The 14,714-nt window shown below is 57.9% G+C and overlaps 1 protein-coding gene across 4 annotated transcripts in view; it reads right to left on the bottom strand.

Moving 5' to 3' along the window:
- Window positions 1-6,989: 6,989 nt before the first annotated feature.
- Window positions 6,990-14,714, bottom strand: part of ZNF618 (zinc finger protein 618) — a 192,905-nt gene continuing 185,180 nt past the window's right edge. For 2 of the 4 annotated variants that reach the window (XM_055121879.1, XM_055121873.1), the window contains 2 exons: window positions 9,369-9,470; window positions 6,994-8,741 (listed from right to left, as the gene is read on the bottom strand). In XM_055121879.1, coding sequence (XP_054977854.1) covers window positions 7,222-8,741; window positions 9,369-9,470 — 1,622 coding nt within the window. In that variant the 3' untranslated portion in view covers window positions 6,994-7,221. Of the gene's footprint in view, window positions 8,742-9,368; window positions 9,471-14,714 lie in introns of all 4 variants that reach the window. The other 2 variants (XM_055121867.1, XM_055121888.1) reach the window with 2 other exon arrangements.

The raw sequence follows: 14,714 nt of genomic DNA on the forward strand, positions 1-14,714 counted from the left end.
GGTTAAGTCATGAGTGGGGTGCCAGCACCCCGCTGAGGGGGCGTGAGTGCGCCCTGGGAGGTGGCTGCCCTCTGCAGAGCGGGCGGCGGGGACCACACGGCAGGCTGCCTGCCCCGTGGGCACCCCGCCCTGGGCTCCGCCCACCACTCCAGGGATGAAAGATACTGGAGCAAACCCTTTGGCCTGGGCCACTTCCGGGACAGTGTGCCCAGACTCGGGCGTCCCCAGTTCCCGCAGATTATGGGCTTTCTCCTTCCTGGGTGCCTTTGAATATCGGGCAGGAAGTGGGTGACAAAGCCACAGCACCCCTAAACCTCGTTCTGGCTGCTGGCAGCCACGGCGGGTGGGGAGAAGCCACCGCAGGGTCCCACAATGCAGTGTCCTGCTCGGGACACTCACTTGTTGGGTGAGCTTGGCCGGGCACTGGGGGGAGGGGGGCAGAGAGAGCACAGAACTCAGCGGACACCCCCCTTCCCCCGGCCTCCCGGGAAATCGGGCTGAGTGGCCAGCACTGGCCTTCCTCTGCTCTCGGGAGGACACCCCCCAGCCCCAAGCCCAGAGAGAATGCCACAGTCTTCAGTCTTCCTAAAGGTTGTTTTATTGTAAAACCATAAATACAACACTGACAGGAAATCATTTCAGTCACCGATCCTCTAACCGTTCAAAGGATGTCTTGTTGCCTTGGCAACCAACCATCAACTGGGAACGCAGGTTGTGAGATTTCACGCTGGGGAGGGGCTGGGGGTGCTGAATTCAGGGCCGGGGCTTTTGGCAACCGAAGTAACCGGGCGGGACATTTCCCCTTTTCTCCCTTGGGAAATGTCCCACTTTTTTTTTTTTTATTAAAAATTTTCTTTTGTGTGTGTGTGGGGGGGAACAATAACAGACAGGTAAAAACAGCAACATGGAAACAGCTCCGTTTTTAAATTTTATTACTTTGTAAAAATCTTTTTTTGTTTTTCCTTCTTTCCCTCTCCTACTCCCTTCCTCCATTGGACATCAGTAAAAAAAGGTTTTTCATGTCACAGAAACAGATTTGGCTCTAAATGGAGAAACAACGGTACCCAAATAAAGTTGAAAACGGGCAAAACGAAACCAGCAACGAAAACAAAACCGGAAACAGAACCCAAAGGACGAAAACGGAAAAACCCGGAAAGAGAAACCCTCAAGGTGGGTCTTGGGGGCTCACAGATCACGACAAGAAGTGACGACCGAAGCCCCATGCACGTGGCTCCACAGAGACCTGCTGGGTCCACACAACGACACGAGACCGCAAGGGACATCTTGTTCATTAACACAGCAAGGGTGACACTGGGAAACTTTAAATACAGTACATGGCGCGCGGGGCCCCAGGCTGCCCCACGCAGACCGCTCGTGGGGAACTCGAGCCAAGCGCTGGCTGTTTATAAAAATATTGTGTTGCTACAAAAGTATAAATTAATGCTACCGGTATTAAGAAATATTAAACACATAAAACTTATAAGGATTAAGAAAAATATTCATTAATACCTGTAGAAAAACTCTGGCCTAAAAAAGATATTTTTTTTTTTGAGTGTGTCTGTTTTTTTTTTTTTGTAAATTTTTTTTGTTTTTGTTTTTTTTTGATTTTTTTTTTTTTAAGATGACTTGAGTTTCTTGCACTCAGGAGAGCGACACAGTCAGCTGTGCCCGTGGTATTGCCTAGAACGTCGTACTACTGAGAAAGGGCGGGCGGGGGGGGGGGCGCGCACGCAGTCACTGAGGGGGGCGGGGTGGGCGTGGGGCCGGGGCCACCAAGGCCTTCTCAAGAGTTTATTTATTTATTTATTTTTACCTGATGTGAAAGAATCACTGATGTGAGGTGTGAGGTGGCGGGGGGCGGGGTGAGGGGGGCGGGGCGGTGGACAGAAGAAGACACGACGACGACGACAGAAATTAACTGACGCTTTTTAAAAATATCTCTGCTTCAGGGCGGTTGTACAAAATGAATTTCCTGATGCACGGGAGCGGCGCGGTCCAGGAGACGCTGCCCACTCTTGGGTGGGGGCGGGGGTGTCTGTGAGTCGGTTCCCCCCCCACCCCCTCCCTGACCTCCAGGCCCCTCTTCTCTCTCCCGGCTGGCCAGGCCCTGCACCTGCGGCCCTGGCGGGGGTGGAGGGTGTGGGGGTCCTGGGCTCCCGGATTGGGAAAAGGGGCCACCTCTTCTTCTGGCTCCTCGTGGGCTCCCTGGTCTTTGCTCCCCCTGAGCTGCAGGAAGACCCCTGGGCTCCCAGGACCCCTGAGGTTGTGAGGGCACGGCTGGGCTGTGCCCCTTTAAGGAACTTTGGTTCGAAGAGTGGAGATGCCTGGTGCCTGGTGGGGCGCGGGCCTGGTGCCCACGCCCAGCCGCTAGCCTGGCAATGCCCTTGCATGACGCCCAGCGATTAGTTTGGCAACGCCCCTGCAGGCATGAAGGAGGGGCCCGGGGGACTGCAGTGGTGGCCAGCGATGGGCCATCTGCACCCTCGCCAAAGGCCAGGCCAGGAGCCTCTCTCTCTCTCTCTCTCGGAGCAGGACCCGTGGGCGTCCTACGGGGAAAGGCAGGCAGGCGTCCGCCCGCCGCCCCCCTGGCGCCCAGAGGAGAGAGGAAGATGAACAAAGTCTTCCTGAAAACCCTGGCATTTCAGGGAGGGTCAGACGGAGGGGCACGAGGAGGGAAAACATGTCATCATTGGTTCACCATAACTGGCCTAGCAAACAGAGCCACAGTGAAGAGGGGACAGCCCCCTCCCAGCCGCCCCGCTGCCCCGCCTGGAGTGGCCCCCACCTGCCGTCCTCGGCGTGGGGGGGTGTGAGGGGGCAGACGGAGCCTCACTGAGCCTTTGGGTTCCATCGAAACCAACAGTCTTCCAACGGATGACGTCTTGGGGGGGACGGGGGTCGCTGCCGTCCCCGAGGCAGCTCTGGGTGCAGTTCCGTCCGTCTCAGCAGGCCACGGGCAGCTGCCTGAGCGCCCCCGCGCACCCCCTCTTCCTTGCCTCCACCAGCTCGGCCACGGAGGTGGCCATACCCGAGTCCTGGCCCCTGCCGGGCCATCGGCTGGGCCCTGCCTTCTCCGTGTGCTCCCAGCTTCATTCCCATCCTTCCCGGTGGATCGAGGGGGGAGGGCTTCCTGGAGGAAGTGTGCTGGCCCCCTGACATCTCTCCAGGCGCCCACACTCGAAGGAGCCTGAGTCTGGGCTGAAGCAGGCGGTCGGGTGGGAGCACAGGACGCCCCCAAAGGCAGCGGTTGGTTGGCCGTCACAGTGGAAAACACGCCTCGCGGAGCTCGTCCTCGGGTGTTTCTCGGAAGTTTAGGAGAGGAAGAAGCACGTTGGCGGGGCGTGGCGCGGACTTCCTGGGGGGACCTGGCCCTATGCAGCCTTGTCACGGACTGTCCCCTCCTCGCCATGGCTCTGCGATCCTCCTGCCCAGCACCTCCAAGGTGGACTGGGGCACTGCCAGGTGGGCTGGTGGGAAGCAGCCTCCCGGGAGGGGGAGGAGGAGAAGGGCAGGGGGAGGAGGAGGAGGGCAGGGGGAGGAGGAGGAGGAGGAGAAGGGCAGGGGGAGGAGGAGGAGGGCAGGGGGAGGAGGAGGAGGGCAAGGGGAGGAGGAGGGCAGGGGGAGGAGGAGGGGGATGAAGGGGAGAGGAGGAGGAGGGGGGAGGGGGAGGAGGAAGAGGAGGAGGGGGGCTGTTTCGTGCCATAAATCCCCGAGATGAAGTGCGGGCGACCAAAGCTTCCCGGCCCTTGCTCCCTGGCACTGTGGGGCAGCGGCAGGAAGGCTGGAGCCCCGGAGAGGACCGTGATGGTGCAGAGTGTCGCGGAGGAAGATGGGGACGGCCCCGACACTGCGACGGTGGGAGGGGGGGGCAGAGCTGAGACCCCTCCCCCACCCATCTCCAACACTCCCTATCCGAGGCGTCAGCCTGACGTAGAACTCTGGGGGGAAGCGAGTGCCCCGCACGCCCCAGGGAGGGGGGGAGGCGGCGAGTCAGAGCCAAGCCCGCGGAGGGCTGCGGAGCACGTCGTGGCTCGAGTGACTTGTGGCAAAGACACGGGGATGTGATGCTAAGAACAGGACAGAAATGACCCAACTTCCCAGCCCCTCGGATCCCAAGGGCTCGAGGTGAGAAGTCCCTGTAGTGGCCACAGAGACGGAAGGAAGACAGCTTAAAGAAAAGAAAAAAAAAGAAAACCCACCACCCCTGAAGGTCATACGAAGGTCAACGTCAGGGCTGGGTGCCGGGACACACCAGGAGAGCCTTTCTCCATCCTTTGGCTGAACTAGAATTTGGATGAGGTGGATATTGCTGGAAGCGAGGGGGCCAGTGGCTGGACCTGTGAGATCTTTGGGTTTGATTACGCCCGTTTCCGTAGCACAGACTTTGCACGCCCGGGCAGGGGGCCTGGGAGGGAGGGAGGGGGGTGTGGGACGACCTTCCCGTTGGAGACGTCAGCCTCTGGGGACCCAGAGAGAGCAGTGATCAGCTGCCCCCCTCCCCTTCTTGCTGCCCTTCTCTCCCCTCCCACCCCCCCAAAGCTTTGTCTCTGTTTCAACCACAGAGCCGGTGTCCATGCCCTGAGGCTGAAGACCAGAACAGGAAGTGACGCGAGTGGAAGATCCCGTCCGCCCCGGCTGGTGCAAAGTTCAAATCCGTCAGCCCAGCAAGGGCACAGCTGCATTCAGGGGGCGCGAGGGGTCACCCCCTCAGCAGCTCCGCTGCCTGCCATGGAGGCTCACGGTCCCCTTCCCAGAAGCCATCACGTCACTGACCACCAGCCCCGCCGGCCCCTTCTAGAACGTTCCCTTCTGCCGAGGCTCCCTCACTGCTCTCGAAGGAACAGGAGCTGACCAGCTGACCGTCGGGATGCTCCCCTTCCCCACCCCCGAGGTGGCGCTGCAGGAGTGCTGACATCGTGGGCGCAGAGGAAATGCGTAGCACCCCTCCAGGGCGACAGCAGGCGGCTCCTGAGACCTGGGCTTGCGAGGGGAGAAGGTGGGAACGAGGAGCCGTTTGTGGCATTTCAGGGTCCAAGTCAGCAGAGGGTGGGGGGGCGGCCCTGGGCAGGCCTGTCTCGAGGCGGGGGGCAGCAGGCAAGGGCCCTGCCAGGGCTGGGTGCTCGTCCGCGACGCCTTTCCCCGCTGCTGCTCCTTGTACAGTGCTTCTTGTCGAGGTATGTTGCAAGTGAGTGTCGCTTCCTCACCGGGAGGGACCGGAGCAGGCGAGCGGCATCCCGTGAAGATGCAGATACTGAGCCTTCATTGTGGCTGTGGCGCGGCCGGGGTGGGGGTGGGGGCGGAGGGGTCTGTGGAAGGGCGAGACGGGGGTCCGCCAGCGCTTTCTCTCAGAGAGGTGCGGAGGGACGGAACCTTCTTTTCCGAGGGCAAAGCGGCATCCTGCACGCTCCTCCCCGCAGCTGGGCCGAGTGTGGAGAGAGCCGGGCAGCCTACAGGAGGAGCCCCCCTGGGCCCCCCAGTACCCCGTTTCAGTGTGTTCTAAGGCCACCCCAGCCTCAAGACATCGACCCTTGGTCCCACACAGGGCCCCTGGCTCGGGGCTGTCCTGGAAGGAGGGCAGAGGCTTGGGGAGGGGCGGAGCACGGCCAAGGCGGTGACAATGTGGGCAACAGAACCAGCGGGACCCTGGGGTCCTGGGGAGGGAGGGAGGAGGGCAGGCCAAGGGTGGGCTGCGGGTGTGATGGCCTTGATGCGAGAGCAGTGCGATGCACTCTGGGTTTGCAAGTCAGACATTCACGGTGCCAGACTCAGCGGGCCAGGAGGGGGCGGGGGCGCCGGCTTACATTCAGGCAGCCCCAAAGCCAAGTGCTCCTGCGGGCTTCAACCCACATCAGCCTTGGCTGGGGGCGGGGAACCTGTGACCGTCCCCCCACCCTACCCCTCCCCTCTCCCCGGCTCCCACCTGCACAGCCAAGGTCACAGGATCTTGGTTCTGGGCCGCAACAACCCAGAACTGAGCAGGGAAGGCTGACCCAAACCCCAGGGGGGCCGCTGAGATGAGCGAGTTTACAGTGTGGCTTGAGGAACAAAACAGGGCAACTCCCAAACAAACAAACGGAAACAAAACAAAACAAAACAAAACACAACAAAACCCAAACAAACTCCAAACCATAAGTTACAGACATTCAGTGCCTCGTAGCAGAGTCTCAATCAGATCGGAGAACCGAAAAAGGATTAAAAAACCGTGAACACGCTAAGGGGGGAAAGAGGACGGAGACACTAGCTAGAATATGACTTCTGGTGGCAGGGGAAAGGTCTTTTCATTTTTCTCTCTTATATTAAAAAGCAAAAAAGTCGGCTTTATGCTTTCAGAGTCTCCGGTCCTGGTGGGGGAGATAGAGAGGGTGTTTCTAAGGCGGCTGCCCCCTGGGGGACCCCAGAGGTGCTGGGGGTGGGGGAGGGCAGCAGCTCCATGCCCTGAAGGTGAACGAGAACAAAGTCCAGTGCAGGAACTGTCCGTTGGATGCGGTCTGGAGAATCCTTGGCCGAGCAGCCGGGACCGTGGAGCGGGAGGGGGGCACGGTCAGGTAGGGATGGGGCGGGGCGGGGTCCGGGTGGGGGGGCCAAGGACAGAGGAAGGAGATCAAGTCACTTCAGATCGCAGCTGCCTGAACATCTCACGACTTCGGCTCTCTACCAATCTGCACACCTGAAACAGTCTTTGAATGTCCCCTTCTGAGAAACGGAGGCGACGTGTCTTCCCTCTCTCCCAAACGCTCAGCTTTCCTGACACGCCCAGCCAAATGCACACGTGCACCGGTGAGAGGGCGCGTGCACACGCACCAGGGAGGAAGCGAGTGTGTGTGTGTGTGTGTGTCTGTGTGTGTGTGTGCACGTGTGCGTGCATGCGCAATGCAGGGGTGTGCGTGCACTCGTGGACGGGATCAGAATCCATCCAGCTGCCCTGGCTCTTGTGTCAGGATGCGTGCATACGCACACACACACACGCACACACACATGCACACACACGCATGCGCGCGCACACACACACGCACGCACGCACGCACTGAAAAAAAGCACTTAAGTTTCCAGGGGGGGAATTTATAATGAGGTCCACAGTGTTTAGAACTTAAAAATTCCTTTTCTTGGTTTGCGACAGTGTTGAATTTTTGTCTTTTTTCTTTTTTTTCCGTTTTCCCCTAACGTTCTCATCTCTCTCTCTCTCTCTCTTTTATCTCTCTGACTCCCTTCTGTTCCAAAGTCTTAAAGCATGTTGGATTTCAGAAACATGAGTTTGTTCATATCTTCCGGGCTGAGGAGCCGTCTCCTCTTGATGAGCAGGGCTTGTTCGCACATATTTACACACCCGCTCCGGGCCCCCACGGCCGGGACGGCTAGCAGCCAGAAGGCGAGCTTGGCGAGTTTCGTGTGCTTTTGGGTCACGCACGACCAGTACTGGAAGAGGTCGGGCGTGGCCTGGAAGAGGGGCTCCTGCAGGTAGTCGTACACCTCGTTCTTCCCCAGCCGATCGTCTTCCTGAGCTGCCGGGTTCTCCCCGCCCGGGGCCGCGCGCGGCTTCTTGGCGGCGGGCTCGAAGTCGGGCTCCTCGCCCCAGGAGTCCTTCACCTCGTTGATGAGCTCGCAGACCTTGCCGATGATCTCCTCGTGCTGGTAGGGCGGCACGGGCCGCAGCTTCTGCTGGGGGTCCAGGATCATGGCCACCTTGTGCGCCGGGTGCACCTTGAAGTTCTCCTTGAGGGCCTCCAGGAAGAGGTGGCAGAGCTTGCTGACGGTGCCCGCGTCGTTGGCCTTGGCCGTGAAGAGCTTCTCCAGCCGGACGTAGGTGGGCAGCACGAGCTGCAGCGTGGGCTGGCTCTCGTGGCTCAGCTCGATGACCGCCTGCTTCACGGGCGTCAGGATGGCGGCCAGGTTGCTGAGCAGGTGCTTGTTGAGGCTCTGGATGAGGTTCATCTTCTTGGCGCGGCTGTAGAACTCGCAGATCTGCTCGTAGCGCTCGTGCACCAGCAGCAGCGAGTCCGTCACCGAGTTCCAGCAGGGGGGCGGCGAGGTCTCCTCCAGCGAGCCGAAGGTCTCCTTGGCCAGGCCCGTGGAGCCCGCCAGGTCCTCGCAGACGTTGAGCAGCTCGATGACCTCGTGCATGCTGCGGGCCTGCAGCGTCCGCTTGCTCAGCACGCTCTGCACCACCGAGTTCAAGGCACAGGCCGAGCAGCGCAGGCACATGCCCGCCTTGGAGAAGGCGGACGTGCTCACGCGGCAGTCGGTCACGTACACCGTCCTGATCTCCGACATCACGAACTCCGACAGCACGTTCTGCACCCAGTGGTGGACCAGGTCGCCGCTGTCGCGGAGGTCGGCGCCCTTCACGCCCAGCACGTAGCTCTTGATGTGGTTGCCCTCGGCCTGGTAGGCCGTGAGGATGTAGCAGGAGTCGGGCCCCACGCTCTGCGAGTGGCAGGTGACGCCGATGCCCAGGCAGGCGTTGCTGCCCAGGGCGCACGTCACCTTCACCTTCACCTGGTTGTACATGCGGGGCAGGTGCTTCAGGGCCAGTGTGTTGAAGTTGCCCAGGATCTCGGTGACCGAGAAGGCCCCGTAGCGGGCGCCGCTGTCCACCAGCGTCTGGGCCAGCTTCAGGAACTCCTTGCCGCTCACCACGCTCAGCGCGCCCAGGTCGGCGCACATGACCCGCAGCAGGCGCTCCGCAATGTTCTGGCGCTCCTTCTCGGGGATCATGCTGTTCGGGGGCAGGCCGCCCGTGGAGGCTGGCGGGGGTGGGGGAGGGGACACGGAGAGAGACAGCGTGCGTGAGCCTGTGGGTCCTCAGGCACCTCCCGCTTGGAGACCAGGACTTCGTCTCACACACACGCACGCAGGGAGAGGTACTGGGGGGTGGGTGAGTCCTGCCTGTCGGGGCAGGGTGGTGGTGGCGGGGGGGAGCACCATAGCTATGATCCAGCACGTGCAACACATGTGAGCTGCCGCACGTGCCCTCCGCCTGGGCCCCTGAGGCCCGCTGGCCTAAGCCCTTCCTCCGCCTCGGAGCTGCCACTTTAATAAAGGGGACGCCACGGCGTGAGCCCATAACAACTGTGAGGAAGGAATTTACCCACAAGAGGCTGCAGCCTCTCCCGAGTGTCACGGTCCTAGCCAGAGAAGCCCCAGGTCCCACCGGGAGATCTCAGGGAAGTGTTGTGTGTGTGTGTGTGTGTGTGTGTGTGTGTGTGTGTGTGTGTGTGTGAGTGAGACTGTCGTGCATGGTCTTGCACCATCTGTGTGTGTGTGTGCGCGCGGGTGTGTGTGTGTCTGCATTGGTGAAGGTGGGTGGCGGGGCGAACATGCAGAGCACGGAAGCTGGGCGGGCCCGGGGCCGGGCTCTGGGGGCGACCTACTGTTGTTGGCGCTATTCCTCTGAGCCTGGGGTTTCCATTTGTCCTCCACGACAGCGGGCGGCGATCGGGACTGGTTGGACGCGATGTTGTTCTCGTTGTCTGCTGTAGGAACAGAGGGGACAGCGCGTGACCCCGGAGGGCCAGAGGGGGCACGGGATGAGAGCCAGGCAGGGCCAGGCGGGGCCAGGCCGGTCGCTGCAGCCCCTGGGGCTTGGGCCTGGGCTCGAGCTCCAACTCTCTGTCAGACCCCCCAATCTTAGGCTGAGAGAGTCTCATTTTGCTCATCGCATCATGGGGATACACCGAGGGAGCACACGGAAGGTGGCACCGGGGTGGGCAGCGCCGGTGAGAGAGGGTGCAGCGCCAGAGCGGGGCTCAGGGGCTGCCCAGAGGATGGGGGACCCGAGCGTGACTGGGGGCCTACACTCCCATGCTGTCCGTCACAGCCCCTGCTTGCTCTGACATGGGACAGGGGGTGTCACCACACCCCAAGGGTGGCATAGCACTGTAGCACTGTCACTGTTGTCCCATTGTTCATTGATTTGCTCGAGCGAGCGCCAGTAACGTCTCCATCGTGAGACTTGTTGTTACTGTTTTTGGCATATTGAATATGCCACGGGGAGCTTGCCAGGCTCTGCTGTGCAGGCGGGATACTCTCCGTAGCTTGCTGGGCTCTCCGAGAGGGATGGAGGAATCGAACCTGGGTCAGCCGCATGCAAGGCAAACGCCCTACCTGCTGTGCTATCGCTCCAGCCCATGTATTAAAAAGAGTCTGATTATCTTCTCAGTTTTTTTTTTTTCTAACTAGAAAATTAATTGAAATTGAACCAAGGCACAGCCCGGTAGGACAGGGCACAGGACATGCTCAGTGCCGCCAAGTCAGACGAGAAAGTGAAGTGCAGAGGAGAGGAAAGGAGTGTGTGGGGGCCCCAAAGCTGGGGGCAGACACCGGGGAAGAGGCCCCCAGACGCGCTCCTGTTGTCGAGAGGGGCAGCATCCAGTGGATGTTTCCAGCAATGCTCGGCCCAGGGGTCGAGGGCCTGACTGTTCAGTGCTCGGCGCAGTGTCCCTCAGTGGTGCCTAGGAGTCGTGCAATGCCAGCCATCAGGGCCATGGACATGCTGGGCATGACCTCTCCTACTTAAGCCATGTTCCAGGCCCCCTTTCCCTCATTATTAACTTCACATATGCAGTTCCATGAGCTATGATGGAGTGGAATATGCCCTTAGCCTCTCTTCACAGTCACCCGGGGCATTTTATTGATTTAGTTTTGGGGGTCCCAGGGATGCAGGACTTGGGGCTGAGATTTCCAAGCCTGCTCGGATTGGGACTGGGCCTCCTCCACCCAGATCCCCCATTTTCCAGTACCTTGGCAGTCACGCCCAAAAACTGCCCCCGGTGCCATGTAATCTCATCAACGGCCAAGATTCAGAGATGATAAAACAAAGCTCCTGGAAGGCCATGCAACCTCTTATAGTCTAGCCCACTGATATACCTAAAGCAGCACACATGTATTTGGTTTTAACGTACTTGCTTGTATTCTCTTATATACATTCTTCGTCCCTTTAGGAGAGCCCGGCAAGCTACCAAGAGTATCCCGCCTGCACGAAAGAACCTGGCAAGCTCCCCCGTGGTGTATTCGGTATGTGAAAAATAGTAACAATAACGGGTCTCGTTCCCTGACCCTGAAATAGCCTCCAATATGACACCATGGGGAAGGACAAGTAAAGAGAGGTTGCTAAAATCTCAGGGCTGGGATGAATGGAGACATTACTGGCGCCCGCTTGAGCAAATCGATGACCAATGGGATGACAGTGATACAGTGACAGTTTTGGGGGGGCATATCCGGTGGTGTACTCAGGGATTACTCCTGGCTCTGTGCTCAGGGAACACTCCTGGTGGGGCTCAAGGGACCCTATGGGATGATGCCAGGGATTGAATCTGGGGTGGCTGCATGCAAGGCAAGCGCCCTCCCTGCTGTCCATGGCTCTGGCCCCTGAAACTCTGATCTACCAGATACGGCTGCAGGAGGACACTCAGCTGCGCCTGCCTTGACATGTTAATACACTCCTTTCTGTGTGAGTTCTAAGTGCGCTGACAAATGGCCACAGTCATTTCAGGTGAAGAAACACCAGCTGCGTGGCTACATGCAAGCGCTGAGGCTGGGGTCTGTCACTGTTTAGCTGTAAGGCTGGGGTCTGTCACTGTTTAGCTGTGAGGCTGGGGTCTGTCACTGTCAAAGCAACGGGGACATCCACGCTTCCATTCAGGAAGCAGACATGGGGTGGCTGAGGCCACGCCTCCATACCCAGAAGAGACTTTCCCAGCATCTCTCTGATCCGCCTCCCAGGCGAGTTATGAAACTCTGAGGCAGATACCGGGAGGAACACGCAAGCACCAGAAAGCTGGGGACGCAGAATGCAATAATGGGGAAGACCATGAACAAGCAAGTCCGAATCATGATTTTGGGCGTTTTAAAAATACTGTACATGGGCCAGGAGGCCTGGTCTACGGTTAGAAGCTTGCCACAAGTGGTGGTGGTGGTGGTGGTGGGAGGGCAGTTAGGACAGAGAAGGGGCCACTAAGACAATGATAGTTGGACATGATCACTCTGGGTAAGAACTGAGTGTTAAAGGAGGTAAAGGGATACACATAATAACCTTTTAGTACCTGTACTGCAAACCATAATGCCCCAAAGGAGAGAGAGAAAGAGAGAGAGAGAGAGAGAGAGAGAGAGAGAGAGAGAGAGAGAGAGAGAGGGTGGAGGGGAGGGGAGGGAGAGAGAGGAGAGAGAGAAAGAGAGAGAAAGGGAAGGAAGGGTGGAGGGGAGAGAGAGAGAGGAAAGAGAGAGGGGGAAGGGTGGAGGGGAGGAAGAAAGAGAGGAGAGAGAGAGAGAGAGAGAGAGAGAGAGAGAGAGAGAGAGAGAGAGAGAGAGAGAGAGAGAGAGAGAGAGAGAGAGAAGTTCCTGAAGTTCCTGCCATAGAGGCAGGCAGGGGTGGTAGGGAGTGATGGGAGGGAAATGTAACACTGGTAGAAGGACTGGTGTTGGAACATTGTATAACTGAAACCCAACCACGAGCAACATTGTAACTATATATCTCACTTTGATTCAATTAAAATAAACATTGTACTAAAGTGAGCCCAATAATGACAAGCATCTGCATCCAGACGGGGGTGGGGAGGGCTTCCACTTCCGTCCATTGGTGGGGAGGGGCTGACAGGGCCATGATCTACCAGATACGGCTGCAGGAGGGCACTCAGCCGCACCCCCCTGTGATGACCGTGCAGAGAGCCTGGGGGCCGTTCCCAGCGGCAGCAGAGGGATGGTGAGCCCGGTGGTCCTGATGGCTCGGAAGGACGTGGGTCAGAATTTAGGTAGGCAGCTATGATTCAAGGGGACAGTACACTGGGGAGGAACGTCCATGTTGGGAGGGGGGGTGCGTGCCCACCCCCCACCCCCTGTTATTGAACACTGAGCAGCTCTATCAGAGTGAAACTCCACACACGGGGGGGGGGGGGGGGAAAGCACCAGTAGAAAGCAGGCGGCGGGGACACCTCGTGGCTCCCATGTGGCAGGAACCATCTGTCTCTTCTCTACCTAGACAGAGAGATGCGGGAGCACTGGGTGGAGAGCTCTTCCCATGGGGCTAAGTTAGCTCGAGATGAAGGGCTGTGCCAGACCTGACCATTTGATGGAAAGAAGCTCCCAAAGCATCCAGGGTCACGACCCACCAAACACGGTGAGCACAGCTGGTGCTTCAGTTCAGTTTTGGGGACACCATACCTGGCAGTGCTCAGGGGTTACTCCTGGCTCTGCACTCAGGAATCACTCCTGGTGGTACCTGGGGGGCCCTTATGGGATGCCGGGGATGTGACCTCTGCAAGGCAAAGGCTCTGCCTGCCGTACTTTTGTTCTGGCCTCACATCTGATACTCTTAAAAAATAGGATTATATGCACTGGGCAATGTGCAATTTATGATGTCAAGAATTCAATGAAAAAGTACTAGGCATTCAAAGTAGTAGAGAGAATCATACCTATAATCAGGAGAAAGAAAAGAAATAATGGAATAATAGCTATAGAGGAGCTTAAAACAGTTATAAATATCATTGATATGCTCACCGAATGCAAAGAGAACTATCCTAAAAGGAGAAATGGATGATGAAAAAATTTAATAAAATGAAATTAACCAACCCAAGAGAAATGTCTAGAAAACAAAGTATACTGCATCAGGCCCGAGAGAGCTCAGCTGTGGAGCATGCTTTGTACGCATATGTTCTCTAGCTGGATTTCAGCACCGCCCTCCGTGTGCCAAGAGCAACCCAAACGGTTTCCAGATCCCAGCATCACAACAACAACAACAAAAAAAGTGGCATCTTCGGGGCTAAGCCACGAAAGTGTGTGGGAGCACAGCCATGAAAGTGAGCAATCCCTGCTGAGAAACTGGACATGCGTGAGCCCCGGTGAACAACACCACAACCAAAAGGAGCAGGAGCGCCCCAGCTGAACGGGTGCAGCCCCCAGCAGACACGTGTACACGCACTGAAACCAGAGTGTGAGTCCCGCTGAGCACCGCAGCCAAGCACACGTGACCTCCGGGGAGCACAGCAAGGACACAGAAGAGGAAGAAAGGGGAGCAAAGATACTCGAGTAAACAGAATCTGGGCCGGAGCAACAGGCCAAGTGGGGAGGGTGTTTGCCTTGCAGGCAGCCGACCTGGGTTCGATCCCTGGCATCCTATATGCTCTCCACCCAATAGACACTCCCAGGAGTGATTTCTGAGGGGCGTGACCCCCTGAGGGCCCTGGGGTGTGGCCCCTAAACCAAAGCATAAAATAAGAAACAGAATAAGGGGCTGGAAGCAAGGCACTTGTATGCAGCAGCTCTGGCAGACCCTGTTTCCATCCTGGGCAACACAGGGCTCACCAGAGGTCCACCCTGAAGCACAGAGCTAGGAATATCCCTGAGCACTGAGGGGCACGCCCAAGCCTACACCCCCGTGTGCCCCCTCCTGCCACTCGCCGGCAGTAAATAAACATTGGGATAAGGTATGGGGTAAAAACACATTAAATTCCACGATAAGAAAACCATCAGGGGACCTGGAGACAGAGCAGGAGAACCAGCAACTATTCAACATGAAAAACAGAGAATAAAAGTCAAAAATAAATGAATAAAGTATGGATGACATCCAATGTTTAGCAGGCATATAATAGAAGACCCAGAAAAGAGGGAAATGCAGGGGGAAAAAATGTGAAGAAATGGCCATAAACTTAGACCATAAACTTAGATTCAGAAAAAGTCAACTGACCCCCTGCAGATTAAAAACAAATAAATACTATCAAGGCCTA

The sequence above is a fragment of the Sorex araneus genome, chromosome 1 (genome assembly GCF_027595985.1).
Source record: "Sorex araneus isolate mSorAra2 chromosome 1, mSorAra2.pri, whole genome shotgun sequence".
Classification (NCBI taxonomy): Eukaryota; Metazoa; Chordata; class Mammalia; order Eulipotyphla; family Soricidae; genus Sorex; species Sorex araneus.